General features: G+C 45.7%; 1 protein-coding gene across 1 annotated transcript in view; it reads left to right on the forward strand.

The window, feature by feature from the left end:
- Positions 1-21,720, forward strand: part of cacna1g (calcium channel, voltage-dependent, T type, alpha 1G subunit) — a 148,838-nt gene that overhangs the window by 79,246 nt on the left and 47,872 nt on the right. The window contains 7 exon segments of the mRNA XM_084002159.1: positions 7-110; positions 731-1,119; positions 10,047-10,198; positions 10,679-10,864; positions 12,090-12,207; positions 13,362-13,517; positions 15,168-15,218. Of these exon segments, the coding sequence (XP_083858285.1) occupies positions 7-110; positions 731-1,119; positions 10,047-10,198; positions 10,679-10,864; positions 12,090-12,207; positions 13,362-13,517; positions 15,168-15,218 (1,156 nt within the window).

Consider the following 21,720-nt stretch of genomic DNA (forward strand, 5'->3'; position numbering starts at 1 on the left):
GAGGAGTGTGGCCGCCAGCACTCTGACCAACATCAGCTTCAACCTGAACATCTCGCCGATGTCTCTGGAGAGACGGCCGTCCAGCCTGGTGGACACACACACCCCAGCAGGTAGACATGTGGTCACCGATACACTGATTCACTGGAAACCAGATCTCATCACACACTTGGGTTTGGTTTGATTGGCTCCATTAGCTGCATTCCTTTTCGCTGAGTATTCCCAACTGGAAGGCAAAATGTTGGTTTTGAAAATTACAAAAGTATGTTATTGAGTCATAATCAGGGCTTTATTTCCAAATCAGTGTCGAAGGAAATCAAGTGGCACGTCACTGGAAGTGTTCCTGTTTTTTCGGCAACGATCCATTTGGTGCAGTCCGGTATTGGTTGGTTGTAATTAATCTTCACGCTATGACACTGTCCAGAGTTTTCTGTGAGGGACAGGAAGAGTTCTTCTTCCAGTCAATGAGTGTTAATCCCTCACATTAAAGATCGCAGCCAACTTCCTCTGCCAAGTACGAGGCAGCGGCCTCAGCCAGAGTCCGGCCAGGCCATTCAGGTCGGACACGGTGGAAGTGCTGGCAGCCGACCAGGATGGCCTCAGCCTGTAGAGACGAGGCATTACTCACACACTGTCACCATCCCACAACTGTCCAAAAACGCTTATTGAATATGACCGTCTAAACCACTTCATGTACCATCACTGATCTCACTGCGGTCCTCTTTGTCTGCAGCCCGGCTGTCCTGCCAGCTGTCGGCCCGTGACCTCAGCACCACCAGCGGCGCCATGGACACGGCCGTCCTGACCTTCGACCCCGAGAGCTGCCCCTACTGCGCCAAGGCCCTGGCCAACGAGTCGGAGGGCAACGACACCCCCGGGGACTCCGACAGCGAGGGCATATACGAGTTCACCCAGGACCTCCACCACAAGGACCGCAGGGACAGCCGGCAGCCCGGGAAGAGGCACTGTAGCCTGGGCAAGACGGCGGCGAGGGTGGTCCACTTCTGGAGGCTGGTGTGCGACACCTTCCGGAAGATCGTGGACAGCAAGTACTTCGGACGAGGGATTATGATCGCCATCCTGATCAATACGCTGAGCATGGGGATCGAGTTCCATGAGCAGGTCAGTGCATCCATCGTCGTCCGGCTGCCATTCTTCATGTCTCTCTGGTCTCGGCTGTTTACAGGCGCGTAATTACAGCCATGTGAGGCAAAACGGAAATGACAGAGTATGAGAGAGAGAGAGAGGGAGAGAGACATAGAGGGGGACTGGGGTGATTTACAGAGTGAGGAAGGCCCCGCAACATCTGATAGAGATTTTCGTTAATTCTCAATCTAAATTCTAAATCCAGATTTATTTTTTTACTTTTTTTCTTTCATGCAGTCTGTATCAGACTGAAAAGTGAAGCCGACGCCGAAGTGCCTTACATTTCTGGACTCGTCTGATTGTGTCATAGACGGTGTATATAAGAAGTGGACGTCTCAATCTGATCATGTGACGTCGTCACAATGTTTATTCCTATTTGTGATTGGCTTACCCCGATATGAACCAACCAAACCAGCAGAGCAGCCATTCAGAGGGAAGTCTGGGTATTTAGTCTGAGCAAATTATGAAATGTTTTCATATCGCAGCTGTTTTCTGATGAGACACAACGTTTTAGGGTGTGTATTGTGTTTCTGGCACGTGTGATTCTGTATAAAGTTATATAACGCTAGTAAAGTAAATGGCACAAGTGTGTGTGTGTGTGTGTGTGTGTGTGTGTGTGTGTGTGTGTGTGTGTGTGTGTGTGTGTGTGTGTGTGTGTGTGTGTGAGACAGAGAGAAGGTGTGTAGAATGAGCTTGAAGCCTGGTTATATGGGGTTACTTTCGGTCTCTGACCCAGTGGCTATAAACGTATAAACCACATGCCATCCTCGACACACACACACACACACACACACACACACACACACACACACACACACACACATACACACACACACACACACACACACACACACACACACACACACACACACACAGGAGGTTTTATAACTTTACTTTTCCTGACTCTCCCCACATCTCCGTCTGCTCTTTTATTTTATTGTGATTCTGTTCCACCTTTTTCTCTTTCTATGTCATCTTCTTCCTCTTCCTCGTCCCCTTTTTCTTCTCTTTCTTCTCCTTTTTCTCCTCCCTCTCTCTGCTTCTCCTCCTCCCTCCTTGTCCTGGTTTGGGTAACATGGATGCTTAGTCTCCAGACAGGCTGCTGAAAACTTTCCCCGAGACGCTTCATTGATCGCGAGCCCATCAACATCCAATCGTCACGAGGATCACTGATCCTCTGTTTGCCTCCGTAACTCTGTCCACATGGGCGAGAGGCTGGCTTTCAATCCCCTCATCCCGCAGCCAAGTCTGCTGCTGGAGCACACAGTGCCACTTTAGGGATTAGTGTGAAACAAACCTACCGTGTTCAGTGCTGTCCAAGTTCAAAATCCTCTTTCATCTGCACTCCGCTGATACAATCACTATTAGTGATTTATAGTGGGCTGTATTTGTGTTTTATTGGGGAACAATTCAAATTGTGTTTCCAAAGCAAAGAAGGGATAACTGTTCTCCTCTGGATCACTCTGTTGATGGTGAAACGCACCGGGAGTCTGAATACATGCAGCCAGCAGGCAGAACCACGGCGGGTTTAAGTGGATTTTGGTTTTAATATCTGAGTCCGTTGTTCCTAACACAGTCATCCTAATAATAAATAATAATAATATGTAGTAAAGTCGGTAACTAATGAAACAGGATAGGCATAACGTTTAATTTGATCGTTTAAAAGATTATAGAAAGTAAAAGATTTTGATATAAAAACACAAATACATTTATTTGTATGTGAATTTTCCCAGAATATATGAAAACACAGACCAGGGATGCGATCTAAAAGGATTAAAGGCTCTTTTTCAGCTCAAGATTGAACTATTTATTCTGTTTGATGAGTGGAGACACGACCACAGTATTATTGTATATAAGGATAATTTAATATAAACGGTATCGTTGCCTTCATCCGTCCCAGTAGCACCAGTACGTCAACATCAGCCTCTTCACTGTCATGTTGCTCAGCTGAGGGAATACCTGTGTGTCATTCATCATACAGAATGTAGTCTGTAAAAAAGCAGCTCTAATACTTCTGGCTCATTGAGCTTTTAAATTCCGTTCCCAGATGTCTTGACTCTTTAGCTCGATACTTGCATGTCCCAGCATGCACTGCTGTGACTCCTGAGACATAGACCGACCTCTGAAGTAGACGGACCACAACACAGACATGTTGTAGTGTGCATGGCGTCCATGACACACAGCAGAGCCTCCCCATCTGCTTCCTATCTCTCTGGAACACACAAACACGCCGCTCACGTGCTCGGCGGAAGCAGCAGCGGACGCCACCGACGTGAGCGTTCGCCCGGCGCGGAGATGGAGGGATAAAGCGATGATTGAACGGAGCGCTGGATGGGGATGACTCGCCGCGAGGACTGACGGGCGGAGGAGTGGAGGCGGAGGAGTTGGACGAGTGAGGAGAGGGGGTCTGCTTTATGTCCCCGCCGGTTTAAGAGCGTTGCCATGTTTGGTGGAGCTGATGGAATAGTTGTGCGGCGGCCAACTATGTGACACAGCCCATTGTCTATTTACTGGGGAAGGTCAAGCTCACCCTCGCTTTACTGAAGAAACTTCCCCGTCCGTCTGTCTGTCTGTCTGTCTGTCTGTCTGTCTGTCTGTCTGTCTGTCTGTCTGTCTGTCTGTCTGCCTGTCTGTCTGTCTGTCTGTCTGTCTGTTGTCGTGGCGGTTCTAGCAGATGGCTTTTAGCACAGACGTGAATGTTGATCACAGAGTGATCCGAAGTCACTTCCTGGTCCCGCGGGCCGCATTTGACCTCCTCCACCTTGAAAGAGAGAGAGTGCATGAAGTCGCTGCGATATGTGTTTGTGTTTGTCGAGTGTGTGTTCAGTGTTTTTAGGAGGAGTGGAAGGTTCACTTTCAAAAAGGGAATGTTTGGGATCATGGCCAGAAATCCAACATTATGGGAGAGGTTGATCTTATGTTAAATATGTATGCGTTGTGCTGTTAGACAGCTGCTTCCTGTTTGGCCCGTTGATGGTCAATGACACACTTTGATTGTTTCTTTATCGGCTGAAAGACGACGACTCCTTACGTCCCGTCATCCACCGCTGAGAGATCACTACTCCCCTTTAACAATTAGCACTTCAGATTCAATCCAGCAAACAGACCATTAAAGGGATATTACACAATGCACCTTTAAGGGTGGAGCTAGACTCAGCCCAAGATGTGTAGATATTGTTAGCACCAGTTGGAGGTCATGGCTTTATGTTCAGTCGTCGGTGTGTTTAACGGCCTCTTCGCGTCGCTCCTCCCCTCCTCCAAACCAGCGAGTCGCCTGGAAAGACCCTTCCAACCGGGGACGATGTTTGCTCCGTTCTCATCCTGCCCCGCGTGAAGAATGCAGAGTTGGCATCCGAAGACCGTGTCCTCCAAGACGGGCCTCAAGAAAAGTGTTTTCGTAATTCGTACAGTGGTGAGACGCGAACAGAAAAACAACACTAATCCGGGTTTAAAGAGGGAGGAGGAGGAGGCCCTGAATCAGAACGGGACAATCAATGATGAAATGATGGATTTTGTTATTTACTGGTTCACTGAGATGTCAAATAACATTCTGCTTGTATTTAGCGAGTTCTGCTCTGTGTCTCTGAATTGACTTATTTATGGCAGTAAATAACGAATCATAAAAAGCAGAGAGCGGAGTGTGTTTGAGGTGGATATTTATTATTAACAACCTTCTGTTGATGTCTGATTTCTGTTTAAATTACAGAACTGATGAATAAATGTAACTGGCTCTGTTAAAACTTTGTTTTTACATGTGATTTATAACTAAGGTCACATCCATAAGTTAGTACTGGTGTGTGAACCTGTATGTTTTATTTCACATGGGACAGGAACAGAGGTTTTCAGGGTGAAAGTACACCCTGTCCTCTATATACGACCACACTTCCTTCTTTGCTGCCGTGACAACGAGGTCACACATGGAAATATGGGTCCTAATAAGCTGCCGGTAATGACTTTTTGGGGGCGACAGTCCATTTAATTCTGAGTTTAATTGACTTTAACCACGTGGAGGGCTTCTTTTCTAGCAGTATATGGTCAACCATGTCAGAAATAGTATTGTTATGATTATCATCATCCCTAGTATGAAGGAGTTCAGATCATTGAGTTATCGGAGACAAATCGCCACCATTATTGAATCACAACCAACTGCTTTAATGGGACTGTATTATTGTCCATTTCATGCTTGAAATGTTCTCTTCTGTGGCACGCCTAAGCAAAACCACTTAATTAAACACACACACACACACACACACACACACACATTCCAGACACGCTGCTGCATCATAGGCGGTCCGAGGCGCCGCAGAGCGCAGCGTCCCGTTCAGATTAGATCACACCAGATTAGGTGACATTACATTAGCGCTAACCAGATTACACGATTCCTCATCCAACACACACTCCGTCTTAAAGCTGCGGCGTCGTTACAGGACGACGCCACCGGGGGCAGCAGTGAGAGAAGCGAGGATGCTGCTAGCCCTGGCTGTCGTCGTGTGTTTTGTGTTGTTCCTATGTGTGAGAAAGTGTTTTTTTACGGCGGTAATCTTGCATGGTGTCTGAGGAATGTCTAATATACAAGCTGGAACAATAGCAGAGCAGAAAACAGTGGGGGAAAAATAATGACTCCGAACCTCGTGGCCAGATGTCCCTGGTCCAAGTCTCACCTCATAAAAACTCCACTTCTCATTCTGGCTTATCAATTGCATCTATTATGAAGCTGTTGCGTGGATGTGTGTGTCTGAGGCATGAGTGTGAGCCTGTGCAGGCGTACAGTACGTGTGCATACATGGTAATGGTTGAGAGGAGCTCACGGTGTGGCTGTGGCCATGGCTGTTATTACAAGTCTGTATACGAGTGTTTGTGTGTTGCCATGTTGTTCCCTTTGAACTCAGCGTAATCGGACAGTTGCTACGTTCCTTTATGAAGGATCCGCCGCCGCCGCCGCGCTCATGAGTGCACAAACGAATGGACACAACAAAGCAGCGGGATGAAAGCAACAGATCTGTGTGTCTGTGAAGAATCAGACACAGGAGACCCAGACGGCGACAAAGAGGTGAGATGAAGAGAAAAAGGCTTGTTTTCTGCAGCAGGCAGCCGGTGGGAACATGATTCATTTTTCATCCAGCAGGCAGAGAGAGAGCCACATATTTTTCTAACGTTGCACAGTATTGCAGGAGAACGCTTCCACTAAGTTAACAACATGATGAAATACACTTTCCCCTTATATTAAATCAATTATCAGCCCCACTCTGATTCCCTAATTATGTCTCCTATTATTCATTTCTGTCATCCCATTAGGCAGCCGGCGTAGGAGAGCAATAATAACAAATTATGACTTGAGATGGATAAACTTTGATTTATTAAACATCAGCATGACAGGAATATTGGGTGTTAATTATAATATTCTGATCACAGCTGAGTCTAGTTAGGATGTTTTTAAAATGTGCACAGTGAAAGTCAGAAGTTATGTAAGAAATGTCAAATAAATCAGCGTTGGTATTTATCAGGAGACAGATATCATGGTTGCAGACAAAAAAAGAACATTAAAAACAGAAATATCTATCAAAACACATTCTTCAACATTCAAAAAAAGCCCTCTACTTCCAAACCATTTGGCATTTCAATTCAAGGATTCAAGGAGGATTTATTGTCCTAAAGAAAACACCAACAGATGTAAACAGCAGCAACAAAAACAAATCTCTCAAATCGACACCAGGGAAACATCGTCAACTCTGAGAGTCCTACACTCCATCAAGTGGAGCTTGATCTCTGCAGAGACCAGCAGGCAGCGTGTTGCCGGGTTCGCCCGGAGTCTTGTTCATCTTATCATCCTGTGAGCAGACATCAGACAGCCAGGAGCATGCTGGGTAGTGGAGTAGCTTTAGGGCTGGTTTCATTTAAACACTCCAATCTCCACTGAGGTGGAAGATCAGAAAAGGCTCATTCTCTTGAAGGTCACGCGGGTCGTTTTGGAAGACGGTTACAACAGTTTGTTTCAAAAGTAGCAGCGACAACAAGTTTGGTCATTTTTCACACAGTAGTGAAATTACAGGTTTGAACTTTAAGGCTCTCAGTTATGGTGAAATCGTCTCTCTGTTACCGGACCTTTCTTTTTAGCCTCGGGGGCTTCGTGTTGCGTTCAAGTCTTGTGGGAGTAATGACTTAACACCAAGCAAGGACTTGTAAGGGGAGATACGCTGTCATGGTGCTCCTATTGAAGTCTTCTGGAGACCGTGGTTGCTTTTGACTGCTCGTACTGAAAACACACGCCTTGAGTTTCAAACACAACATTTCAAATAGTTCTGCACGTATTTGCCACGCCGCTGTAGTGAATATCATTTATTTAGTTTGTTTTAGCTGGAGTCTGGTTGCTTTGAGGACAGTGTAGATGGATCAGACCACCACAGTGCCCTTGAGCACCTGGTTCGCCAGCAGGGAGCCAATGAGACGCCGCAGGCATGTTCTAAAAATAACACAGGGTAGAGTTGTTCGGTCAAAGTTTTTCCTGAGGTCGGCGTATTTATTTAATTCTTGACAATGGGAGGGCCGGCAGCGTGACGAGGAGCTGAGCTTCCATTCTGCCCCGAACCAATCAAAGCCTTCTAGCCTCAGCTGGAGACAGAAACCCCGTTGGTGGGTTGGAGAAACCCCGTTGGTGGGTTGGAGAAACCCCGTTGGTTGGTTGGTGAAACCCCGTTGGTTGGTTGGTGAAACCCCGTTGGTTGGTTGGAGAAACCCCGTTGGTGGGTTGGAGAAACCCCGTTGGTTGGTTGGTGAAACCCCGTTGGTTGGTTGGAGAAACCATGTTGGTTGGTTGGTGAAACCCTGTTGGTGGGTTGGAGAAACCCCGTTGGTTATTTGGTGAAACCCCCTTGGTGGGTTGGAGAAACCCTGTTGGTTGGTTGGAGAAACCCCGTTGGTGGGTTGGTAGAACCCTTTTGGTGGGTTGGTGAAACCCTGTTGGTGGGTTGGAGAAACCCCGTTAGTGGGTTGGTGAAACCCTGTTGGTGGGTTGGAGAAACCCCGTTGGTTGGTTGGTGGGTTGGAGCAACCCCGTTGGTTGGTTGGTGGGTTGGAAAAACCCCGTTGGTTGTTTGGAGAAACCCTGTTGGAGGGTTGGTAGAACCCCGTTGGTGGGTTGTTTGGAGAAACCCCGTTGGAGGGTTAGTGGGTTGGAAAAACCCCGTTGGTGGGTTGGTAGAACCCCGTTGGTGGGTTGGTGACCCCTGACATAGACATACTGGAACTGATGACGTCTGAGCTTCATTTAATATCACATGACACCAGTGACAATATGACGACCGACGCCGGAGACAAACTGGTGGTGTGATGCTCTCACGACAAGATGTTATTGGACCAGTGATGTTATTATTGGACCAGTGATGTTATTACAAGACCAGCGATGCTTTTATTGGACCAGTGATGTTATGCTCCTCCCTCTGCGTCTCCGTGCTGGTGTGTTGACTAATCGCTGCTGGTGTGTGTGTGGTGATTAGTGGCAGACCACCAGGACGGCTTAATGGCACACATTGTGTTTACATTACATTACATTACCTCCCGGTTCAGCCCGGGGATAATGACTGCCTGGAATGACGAGTCTATTTATACACACACACGCACACGCACACACACACACACACACACACACGCACACACACACACACACACACACACACACACACACACGCACACACACACGCCGGCTCAAAGGAATCATGGAGATCATGTAAGCGTGGATCAGGCCGTCAACACCTCCCATCCTCTGTGCCGTGTCAGTGTGTGTGTCCGACACCATGTGTAAACTGTTTACTGCACCGAGATGAAAGGACTCATGAAGCTCGTCTGGAGCGCCACGCAGCCGGCCGCCGCTCCTCCTCGTACCTCCTCGTACCTCCTCGCTCCTCCTCCTCGTACATCCTCGCTCCTCCTTGTACCTCCTCGCTCCTCCTCGTGCCTCCTCGTACCTCCTCGCTCCTCCTCGTACCTCCTCATACATCCTCGCTCCTCCTCGTACCTCCTCGCTCCTCCTCGTACCTCCTCGTACCTCCTCGCTCCTCCTCGTACCTCCTCGCTCCTCCTCGTACATCCTCGCTCCTCCTCGTACCTCCTCGTACCTCCTCGCTCCTCCTCGTACCTCCTCGCTCCTCCTCGTACCTCCTCGCCGTGATCACGGACGCTCGCCACAGATGCACCAGTCACATACCACGCTGTATTCCTATGTGCCTTTCATCTCTCCCGTCTACCTCCCGTCTAGCTGCATCACCTGTTTTTCTCTCATTCATCTGCACACACACACACACTCTCACACACACACACACACACACACACACACACACACACACACACACACACACACACAGCAGTTGTTTGATCTAGATGCGAGTGGCAGCCCAATTCTCTGATGAAGCTTTGAGCAGATGTCCCCGGCACATTCAGCTGCAGCGGCATTGTGGTGTGTGTGTGTGAGTGTGTGTGTGTGTGTGTGTGTGTGTGTGTGTGTGTGTGTGTGTGTGTGTGTGTGTGTGTGTGTGTGTGTGTGTGTGTGTGAGTGTGTGTGTGTGTGTGTGTCGGTGCCAGATGAAGGTTGAGTGTTTGTATTGTGTGTGAATGTGAAAGGACTTCATTTGATTTGTGAGTTCTATTCAGCCAGGTGTTTCTGCTGTCGTCGGATAAATGAACATTCAGCACCGATGGAACCACTTCAAAGTGCTTTATTTATTTATAAAGTATATATAATATTTATTTATTTATTTTAGCTCCTTAAACGTCGGAGGAGTGGAGGTTCATACATGTTCACTATAAACTCCTCTTTGTGTGTGTGTGTGTGTGTGTGTGTGTGTGTGTGTGTGTGTGTGTGTGTGTGTGTGTGTGTGTGTGTGTGTGTGTGTGTGTGTGTGTGTCCGCAGCCTGACGAGTTGACCAACGCGTTGGAGATCAGCAACATCGTGTTCACCAGCCTGTTCGCCCTGGAGATGCTGCTGAAGGTGTTGGTGTACGGACCCTTCGGCTACATCAAGAACCCCTACAACATCTTCGACGGCATCATCGTGGTCATCAGGTCTCATTCTCTCCCTATATATACATATATATATAGTATGTTTTTGCTGCAAATGAAATTAGGAATAGCAGCGACTTTATCCTCTTTGATGCATCTCCTTTGTTTTATGTTGTTTTCAAATCAATTTGATCTTAACACGCTGCATGAATAAGCAAAACAACAACAGGAACAAATGGGATTCATAATGTTTCCTTTCAGAAATAAGCCGACTACTCCTACGGGCGTAATACTTCTGACATCTGCACAAAACATGCAGTGTTCAACATTTCATTAGTACTTATGGATGTTGTTTCTGTGAACTCTGGAGGGACCTGCTGCCTGATGTGGGTGCTGATTATTTAATTGCATTATGTTTATTGTATTACTCCCTTACATAACATGAAGGTGTGTGTGTGTGTGTGTGTGTGTGTGTGTGTGTGTGTGTGTGTGTGTGTGTGTGTGTGTGTGTGTGTGTGTGTGTGTGTGTGTGTGTGTGTGCAGTGTGTGGGAGATCGTGGGCCAGCAGGACGGCGGCCTCTCGGTGCTGAGGACCTTCCGGCTGATGCGGGTGCTGAAGCTGGTCCGCTTCATGCCGGCGCTGCAGAGGCAGCTGGTGGTGCTGATGAAGACCATGGACAACGTGGCCACCTTCTGCATGCTGCTCATGCTCTTCATCTTCATCTTCAGGTAGGCTTTTTACGATCCCGTGAACACGAATGGCCGAACCGTCGAGTTCAAAGCGAGTTTGAACAGAAAAGAGGGGAGGATCACTAGAGGGAGGGCTTGTGATCAGAGAGAAGCAGCAGACGTGTGACGGGAGGATCAGATGACGGGGTGAGGAGGACTAAGTGAGTCCCTGTTTTCATCAGCAAGCCTTCTCTCTGCCGGGTTAGACCCGCGACTCAGACACACACACACACTCTCACTACGCTACACACCAGATCCAAACTCTTTTATCTGTTTTCATGACTAAATAAGCAACATCGGGGTGACAGCAACATCTTTAGGTTTTATTAATTCAGTGGTTTAAAGAGTAAAAACTCTTCAGCATGACTTCACTTTGCAGAAATGGAGGTCGGCACCCGGTCTGACCCGGTTCTGGTCTCGTTTTAGCTCCAGTAAGCAGTTTTTATGTGTGTACGTGTGAGTGAACACACACACACACACACACACACACAGTTCCAAGGGCCTTGGATATGAATTTGTGAACACCCTCTGATTTGAGTGAAGAGTTGCCAAGTTGACGCAGCAGAGACCGGTTCATTGATCCCTCGGCACCAGTCGGGCTTCAGTGTGTGTGTGTGTGTGTGTGTGTGTGTGTGTGTGTGTGATAGAAGACAGACTGCAGACTCACTGCTGCTCCGGACTAATAACACCCCCGATTAGCTGTCTTACTGTACGTCTCCTTCTTTGTCCCTCGCAGCGTCGGCGCTGGATTAAATAAATGGGATGCAGCGAGTTACTAAGTGGAGCTTTCTTGCTTCCGGTCGTTAGGCTAAGATATGCTAATCACCTCCCAGCTCCGGCTCCGTACTTCAGCCCGTCTCCCTCCAGGAAAGACTGCAGCTAAAGCAGCGTTGTTAGTTGTGTGACGTTGCTTTCGTTTTATTTGCTGGGATATAAACGTGTCACTGACGTGGTTTGTGACGCTCTCCATGGTGCTGAACTTAACCTGGAATAAGCACTCCATCCCCACTCCCCTTTCTTCCTGCCACATTGCATTATGGGTCACTTGTGATGTGTGGGGAATAAAACACCTGGTGGATACTTGTATAATCAGCATGTTTGTCTCCGTTTATTTGTCCTGCATCTAACGGCTCGACCCGACGTAAACATTTACCCGCTCTGCTTCCTGTTTGCTTTCTCCCGGCTCTCCCTCCTCCTCCTCCTCCTCCTCCTCCTCCCGTCTCAGTATACTGGGGATGCATCTGTTCGGTTGCAAGTTTGGATCCGAGGGGAGAAGTGGAGACACTCTGCCGGACAGGAAGAACTTTGACTCTCTTCTCTGGGCCATAGTGACCGTCTTCCAGGTGAGTGTTTATTTACCCTTTAAACCGTCACATGTAGCGGGAGCTTCACGCCCGACTTCACACGCTGACGAGATACACAATTAGTGACCTAAAGATAAGCGAGGGAGCTCCACGTCCTGTGTGATCCAGCTGTACCGACATCTCCCCGGTTCATCGTTGCTGACTGAACCCGTCTCCCTTCAGAGGCTGAAAAGACAATTTCCTCCTGAATAAATAAAAACGTATCAAATCAAATATTCCCCTTCGCTCTCCCCCTCCCCGTCCCTTTATCCAGCTCCCTCATTTCTTTCCACTCCGTCTAAGTTCCATTTCCAAGTATCTCACAGGTTAAGGAGGCCCCGCCTCTCCAATCCTGTCACATCAGATGGGTGATTAGGCCGTCTGCCGGGGTCCAACCATTCATCCGTTATCCATCCACCCCACTGTATAGTATTTATCACCCTTAATATAGAAGGCATCTATAATTCAGTGGAACATCTGATCGGGGGGATGTAAAGTGTCGGCGTGTCTTCCAGGACAGAACATCGTAGTGACAGGCCTGTTGTCTCACGCCGGAGGCTTTAATGTAGCGTCACTGATCCACTCGTTTACACTTCAGTGCATGCGATGCTTTTATGGACGTAGAAATACAAACCAACAGATAGTAAACTTCATCCACACACAACCTGAAATATCACCGGTTTACTGTGTCATCGATGAGCAGCTGGAACTGGCAACTTCAGACCTCGCCAGTCTCGTAACAGTATAATACATTATATTTATTTTTTTTCTAAGTGCAAATAAACCCCAACAAAGACAGGATACTGTCTGTTTATGGATTTCTTTCTTTTTGTTTTTCCTAAATCCTATAATTACTGTTTTAGTTGCATATTGTCTAATTCAGGCTTTTTGTCCAACAAAGTTGCTCACATTTAAACACGAGTAAACGCAATCACAAAGAGATACAGAATTACCATAATTACTGACAAAACAACCGCAAAACAAGCATAAAGAGACATAAATTACCAAGAAAAGAGACAGAACTGTTATAAAACGCTCCCAGAACTCGGAGGGATAAAAACTACTCTCGTTAGAATTGTAAAACTAAGGAGTTCTAAGCGTTAAATGATTTAAGAAATACTGTTAAGCTCCCTCTTTCCCCTCTCCTCCTCCAGATCCTGACCCAGGAGGACTGGAACAAGGTGCTGTACAACGGCATGGCCTCCACCTCTCCGGTCGCCGCCCTCTACTTCATCGCTCTCATGACCTTCGGCAACTACGTCCTGTTCAACCTGCTGGTGGCCATCCTGGTGGAGGGGTTCCAGACCGAGGTATAAAGTTGCTGATCACACATTCTCTTAAATCCTCTGTATCGAAAAGCAAGAGCGCTGTCGTTTTGGAAAGCAATATACTGGTATGATTATTCCCAAACACACACACACACCTACTCTCTGCAGCAGCTTCCTGCGAGAACACGACAACACACGAGTTTCAGTCTTCACTCTCTCCTCGTCATCATCACCTCTCCTCCACTATCTCAGCAGCCGTCCTCATTACTGCTGCTTATTCACCATCATAGGAAAACTAGACGAGACGGAGCGTCAGTCCACGTCAGCCCACGTCCCTGGTTTTCCTCAGTCACATGCTCGGATGTCTTCTTTTCATCCCTCCCTGATCTTTCTTATGTCATAAAAACTAATGTTCTCTGCCACCTTACTATGTTTGTGATTCTTCTATGAGACAAAAAACAAGAAAGAAAAACGGCTCCCCTGAAAATATAGAAGGAGAAACTCTTTGACTTCACTTTTCACCCATTTGGAGCACATGGGGATTTATTTCAGGGAGATAGAGAGACTGAGACACGAAGCCTTTCTCTGGCTGTCTCCTCGTCTCCCCCCTCGCCTCCCCCCTCGCCCTCTCCCTTTAAGGGGTGACAGCACCTTTGCTTTGATCAGCCGACGCCTTTTGACTCTTCGGGCTGAGAGGAGAGAGAATAGACGGAGAGTCTGACAGCCTCATCAAAACGTGGATTAATTTCAATGGGCTTCTTCTGCTGTCGAGATACCAAAGTGCATGATGGGTAATGGATCCATAGAGGAGGGGGGAGACAATGAGCAAAGCTGCTTCAGACGGAGGCCGAGGCTGGGACTCATTCTGCTTGAAGTCCAACTGACGTTAATGTTGAGTTGAGAAGAATCAAGTGACAATATTGGTCATGTGATCGGTGACCCATAGGACCATATAGAACAGCTTTTAACTGTTTCTTATGAATTATTATAATAGTCTTCTACTTAAACTGTGACCTTCCTGACTAAATTACATTTTAAATTGAAAAACTCTACATTTGTAAGTCATGGTTCCTGTCCGGTCGAACCGAAAGGGGCGGGACTTCACTCTTCACTCTCTATATTATTTCCTACATGAGTTTGAGTCCCGTTCCAACCATGATTCAAACCTCCTTCCTTCATCCTCTTCATCAACACCATGCTCTTCATCCTCCCCTCCTCTCATCTTCATCAGGTTACAGTGTGATGTCATGTGATCCGATAGCCGCTGCAGAGAACGCCGAGTCTCTTTACAGACGCTGATTCACATCAGAGACACAAAAGCGCTTCTTCTTTTTTTATTACACCTCTCACTCTGACGATAAACATGCCGTTCACACACACACACACACACACACACGCACACACGCTTCCGTGCCGAGCACACCGCGTCCTGAACAATGGCTCGTTAAACGTATAGATCATTTTCATTGCTGCCTTCTGACCGAACGAGTTCCATCCCAAACATCGATGAAGGCTCTTTTCTCTGAACTCTCTGCCGAGGCTGAAACGCACTCTGTGATCCCGGACTGAAGTCCACACGTTCCAACTTTAACTCTCTCCTTCTGTCTGTGCTTCCACCTCTTACCTCTGCGCCTCCTTCTCCTGTATGCGCCTCCCTCTCCTGTCCGGCTGCACCGATCACTTCCACTGTAGGAAGTGTCCAAGCAGGAGCTGAGTCTAATCCAGCTGCCTGTAGACTCAGGGGTATGTAAAGCACCCCGCCCCGCCTGCCCTCCTTTTCATTGACTAACCCGCCCTCCTTCCTCCCCCCTGTCCTCCTTCCTCCCCCCGTTCTCCTCCCTCCTCCCCCCGTTCTCCTCCTCCCTCCCAACAGAGGCTTTGCAGTGAAGTGTCAGCTCTCTTGCCACGTTGTAGTGCAAATGTTTAGTCATAATGATATATAGAGTGGACTCAAAGTCCCACAATTCATCTTGGGAAGTAGTGTACAACCAATGGTCACAAGCATTATCTCCCATCATGCATTGCGCTGCAGGAAATATGACGGACGGATGAGAGAGCAGCGTGATTGAGACAAATCCATATATTTGATGTGAGAGCGTCACAATTAAGACATAAAGTACATTGAACGTATATTTATTTGGGGAAATATGCTCCTTTAGTTCTTACCTTTCACAATAAAAGCCCTGGATATATACGCGGCATCGCTGCTTACCAGAGGAATAATGTACGTAGGGAACCAGCTGCATCATTTATCAAATATATTCAAATAATCCAAGAGTATTGCTGCTCGTGTTTCAGAAAGAGACACTCCAACCAAATTACAAAAATGTCCCGCCGTGTTTTCTAACCCGCCATTAGTGATATTGCACCATGCGGATAGTTTTTTAATTCTCCGTGGTTTTGAGATCTGCTAAATGTTTGATTGCCAACCCAATTCAGTAGAGTAGTGAAATTGAAAGTTGTGTTCATTTTTTCTGCAAAGACGGTCCGATGAGTCGGCTTGTGATTGGAACGTCTCCAAAAGATGAGTAACTGTTCTTTCATTAAAACAGGACAAATTAAAAATAAGCATTCTGATTATTTTAACAGCAATCAGAAGCTACATATTAATGGGAGGAGTTTATATAACTAAAATAATAATCAGTTTTAAAGGTCAAATAATAAAAAGTAACTTATCTCACGTCCTGAGTGACGTGTCGTATTCTGGATACTTTGTTCCCAGTTCTGACAGCCGCTGAGGCTGATGGGTATTGTAGTGTTCAGAGCGATGACTGTAACCCGACGTTAACCAATTCATTAATGACAACTATTTTAAAACCACAGCTGACTGACAAAAAAGGCTGTGGGTTACCCTGAACAATAGAACGTCTTTGGAACGTGACATTGCAATTTCATTTTTCAGAAGTCATTTGTCGAGTCTTTGTGCTTCAGAAATGGAATTCTATTCACTTTCTCTGCGTCGTGGTGACGGGACAAGCCTCGGCAATTACAGTCTCAAAACCTCTGCTAAGGTTCAATTCCAATATGGATGAATGGAAATGCATGCTGGGTATTTATTTTAAAAAGGACATCGAACTTACTGAACAAGAAGTCGTGGAAAGGGAAACGAGGCGAGGCCGTTTTTATTTGTATATTACCTTTAAATAAAAGAAACTTTAAAACAAGACAATAAAATGACAAAAAACATTTTTTTTTTAAAAGCAACATAAGGCGTACCTTTACATTGAAAACAGTGATATTGGAGTGTGTTGCATCTTTATGAAATCCATCTTTACCTCCAACATGGCCGCCAGAGAATCTGACACATCATGTAGAAACCCTCTAACCGCCGCCTCCTGCATGCCACTGCAACTAACCGTGTGTGTGTGTGTGTATGTGTGTATGTGTGTGTGTGTGTGTGTGTGTGTTTGCTTTCTTTGCCTTTTTTTACAAAAAGCAGACTCGGCATCAAACCTCCGGCTGATTTAAATGCATCAAGGATGTAATTTTGTGGACACACACACACACACACACACACACACACGCACGCACACACACACACACACGCACACACACACACACACACACACACACACACACACACACACACACACACAGACAATTACACCTCTTCCTCCTATCAACATCCGCCCACCGTCTCCCCCTTCACACCTTTTTAGAGCGATGTAATTTAAAGGTCTATTATTGGCCAGCTATCAGCAGCAGGGCTGAGTCCATCTCCTGTGTGTGTGTCCCCCCCCCCCCGGACCCAAATTGGGGTGGCAGAGTGTAAACAAGCGATCCACACAGTGGGACTATTTCAGGGACAAGGATTTCCCTGGAGTCCGCCCCCCTCCCAAGCCTCCACCTCCACCTCCACCTCCACCTTTCCCCCAAACTCAGTAATTTGAAAAGCATCTCGGCCAGATACGTATTAAACCAAACATGCTGGAAATAAATAAAAACCTCCAGGTTGCGCAGGGAAGTATGTTCTTATTCACTCCGGCCGGATCTTTTTTTTCTTTCACTAGAGGATTTGATTCCTGACAGCTGAGATTCAGATGAATATCTGCCTGTGAAGAAATTGCACATAATGTACCAGAGAAGAGTAAAAAAAAAAAGAAGAAGAGAAAAGACACTGGGAAGATGAGTCAGAATGATGGAGAGCAACGAGAAGGAGAGCAGCAGACAGGAAGGAACGTCTGAGCTGATTTATCTCCCACTTGCAGTCTGCTGGAGTTTCACAGTGCACTCCTGACAAGCCGGGGATTAGAGGAGAGCAGATCTCAGGTCAGCTCCATCTAGCAGTCAGTGATGACCTGCTAATGCAGTCTGTAAGGCAAGGCAAGGCAAGGCAACTTTATTTGTATAGCACATTTCATACACAAGGCAGACTCAAAGTGCTTCACATCATAAAACAAAGTGAGAAGAAAAAAAAGAAAAGAAAAATAGAAGAATTAAAAGAAAATAATAAAAATTTTAAAAATGCATTACAGAAAGAAAATAGAATAAAAACATATTTGCAATAATTAAAAACAGTGCAGACATTAAAAGATTTAGCAGAAAGCTATGGTGAACATAAAAGTTTTCAGTCTAGTTTTAAAAGTGGTCAGAGTTGGGGCAAGTCTTACATCTTCAGGAAGTTTATTCCAGCCATTTGTTGCATAGTGACTAAATGATGCTCTCCCGTGATTGTTGTTTACTCTGGGAATCACTAACAGATTGGTCTCAGAAGATCTTAGTGGTCTAGAAGGCTTATGTAGTGGGAGCATATCAGTGATATACTTCGGTCCTAGACCATGTAGTGATTTATATGTGAGCAGGAGGATTTTGAAATCAATCCTCTGACATACAGGGAGCCAATGTAAGGATTTAAGAATTGGTGTAATGTGCTCACATTTTTTGGTCTTTGTAAGAACTCTAGCAGCAGCGTTCTGAACAAGCTGTAGCTGCCTGACAGTTTTTTTCGGAAGACCTGCAAGGAGACCATTACAGTAGTCTAGCCTACTAGTAATGAAGGCATGTACAAGTTTTTCTAAGTCTTGAGCTGACATGAGCCCTCTAAGTCTTGCTACATTTTTTAGGTGATAGTAGGCTGATTTTGTTACTGATTTAACGTGACTGTCGAAATGTAAATCAGAATCCATAATAACCCCAAGATTTCTGGCTTTGTTTGAGGTTTTCAGGGACAGAGAGTGAAGGTGTTGAATTACTTTAAACCTTTCTTTTTTAGCACCAAAAACAATGATCTCAGTTTTGTCCTCATTTAGTTGTAGGAAGTTTTGGCACATCCAGTCTTTGACTTGCTCAATGCACTGGCACAGAAGATCTATGGGGCGATAGTCGTTTGGTGATAGTGCTACATAGATTTGGGTGTCATCGGCATAGCAATGGTGGTCAATGTTATTATTTTGCATGATTTGTCCTAGTGGGAGCATGTAGATGTTGAATAAAGTTGGCCCCAAGATTGAACCTTGGGGGACTCCACACGTTACATTGGTAGGTTCTGATACAAAGTCGCCAATGGAAACAAAATAGTTCCTATCTTGTAGATATGACTTGAACCAGTTTAAGACTGTGCCTGAGAGCCCCACCCAGTTTTCCAACCTCTCCAAGAGTATTGAGTGGTCGACAGTGTCAAATGCAGCACTGAGGTCTAATAGCATTAATATTGAAGTTTTGCCAGAGTCTGTGTTAAGACGGATGTCATTTACAACTTTAATAAGGGCCGTCTCGGTGCTATGAAAAGGTCGAAATCCTGACTGAAAGTTGTTGTGGCAGCCAGTTGAAGCCAGGAAGTGATTTAGTTGTTGGAGGACAACTTTCTCAATTATTTTACTTATGAAGGGTAGATTTGAAATTGGTCTATAGTTGTTGATAATAGAGGCATCTAGGCTCCGCTTTTTTAGAAGAGGTTTAATGACTGCAGTTTTGAAGGCCTTTGGGAAATTGCTTGATTGAATGGAGTTATTAACTATTTGCAATACGTCTATTGATAGGCAGTCAAAAACATTCTTAAAAAAGTTGGTAGGTAAAGCATCAAGGCAGCAGGTGGATGATTTTAGATTTGTCACCGTTTCCACTAGAGTTTTAGAGTCTATTGCCTTAAAGCTTGCCATCATTGCTGTGTTACTTTTGCCTGAACAGGGTGGTGATCCAACTTTTTTGTTTGAGATATTGATGGCGCGTCTGATACCTTCAATTTTATTAGTATAAAATAATGCAAACTCATTGCATTTCTGCGTGGAATGGAGTTTAGCTGGTATTTGTGTTGGGGGGTTGGTCAGTCTGTCAACAGTTGCAAATAGGGTTTTCGCCTTATTAGTGTTGTTGTTTATGATATTGGAGAAGTATGTTTCTCTCGCACTTTTTAAGACTAAATTGTAGGCCCGGAGGCTCTCTTTATAGATGTCATGGTGAATATGAAGTTTAGTACTCCGCCAGATTCGTTCAGCCTTCCTGCACTCTCTTCTCTGGGCTGTCACAACAGCAGCTTTTCTCCAGGGTGCCTTTTGCTTACCAGAAATTGTTTTAACCGTAGCAGGTGCAATGACATCTATGACATTCAGAATTTTGGAATTAAAGATGTTTACAAGATCATCAGCATGACATGGGTTTAGAGGTGGTAACGAGGAAATGGCATTTTTAAAGAGTACATTGGCATGTTCATTGATGTACCGCTTTTTGACCTTATTTGATTCTGTTTGTGTGTCAGGAATGAAAGAAATATTAAAGAAAACACAGAAGTGATCAGACAATGAAGGATCAGTCACAAAAACATCAGAAACATTGAGACCTTTTGTGATAATCAGGTCCAGGGTGTGTCCCTTACAATGAGTAGCCTCTTTCACATGTTGAGAAAGGTCAAATGTGTCTAGAATATTAAAAAGTTCTTTTGCACCCTTGTCATTCAAATCATCAATATGAAAATTAAAGTCACCGGTTATAACTAGGCAGTCAAAATCAGTGGAGATGCTAGACAATAATTCAGTAAAATCATCGAAAAAATGTGATGAATATTTAGGTGGCCTGTAAATAATTAACAGGAGAACTCTGGGAGAGCATTTCAACACAGCACAAAGATATTCGAATGATGGAAAAACACCAAGTGACATCTGTTTCTCCTGAAATGTATTTTTAAATATAGCAGCAACCCCTCCACCTCTTTTCCCAGATCTACAAACATCAATAAAATTATAGTTGGGGGGTGCTGTCTCGATCAGAATGCTTGCACTGTTATTTTGTTCTAGCCATGTTTCAGTTAAAAACATAAAATCAAGTTTAGAAGTGGTAATAAAATCATTGACTAAAAATGATTTGTTATTAAGAGACCTTACATTTAGCAGACCCATCCTGATGGTGTTATTGACAGGCTTTGAGGTTGACTTTGATTTTGAGAGAACAGGAATGAGATTGTTTAGGTTAGCAGTGTGTTCAAGTTTCCCAATGTTTACTCTCTTAGTAGTCACAACAGGAATGCAGAAGGTGCCATGTTTTGATGTAGGCGACCTTGGGTCCAGCTGATAATGCGGTCTACTGCTGAACCCTTTTCTGTCTCAGTAATATTCAGGGCTGCTGTCAGGGTGGGGAGGGGGTGGCCAAAAGGGAAGAGTCTTGGAGGTCTTGGATTTTAGTGACTTAGTTGCAGCTTTGAGAGAGGGGGTCTTGGATTTTGGTGACTTCGTTGCAGCTTTGGAAGAGGGGGTCTTGAGTTTTGGTGACTTAGTTGCAGCTTTGGAAGAGGGGGTCTTGAGTTTTGGTGACTTAGTTGCAGCCTTGGGAGAGGGGGTCTGAGTAGGGCGGGGGGTAGGTGGGGGTAGCTCCTGGAATTCCAAGGGGGAGGAGGGGAGAGAAAGGTTTATTGGAGGGAGGGAGAATGACAGTCCTCCTTCGACGTTGTTGATAATCTGAGAAGGGCGGGGGGTAGGTGGGGGTAGCTCTTGGAACTCCAAGGGGGAGGAGGGGAGAGAAAGGTTTATTGGAGGGAGGGAGAATGATGAAGACCTGGATGGAGATTTGTGTAGACATATCAACAGTTTATACTCCAGCTGCAGGTGGATTAATAGTTCATAAACTGTTTAGAACGCAGCCTGAAGAGTCTCACACTTAACCAAAGTATAGTCTTAGTTTATCTTCGTGTTCAGTCATCGACCTCTTTTGGAAAAATGCAGCTATAATCATCATTTATGGAAGCAAAATCCCACAGTGAACCTGGAGAGAAACCTGGGAAATATTCACATAAAATTCCTTTCTGTAGCTGCGACCG

This window comes from Eutrigla gurnardus, assembly GCF_963514095.1.
Source record: "Eutrigla gurnardus genome assembly, chromosome: 22".
In the NCBI taxonomy this organism is placed as follows: Eukaryota; Metazoa; Chordata; class Actinopteri; order Perciformes; family Triglidae; genus Eutrigla; species Eutrigla gurnardus.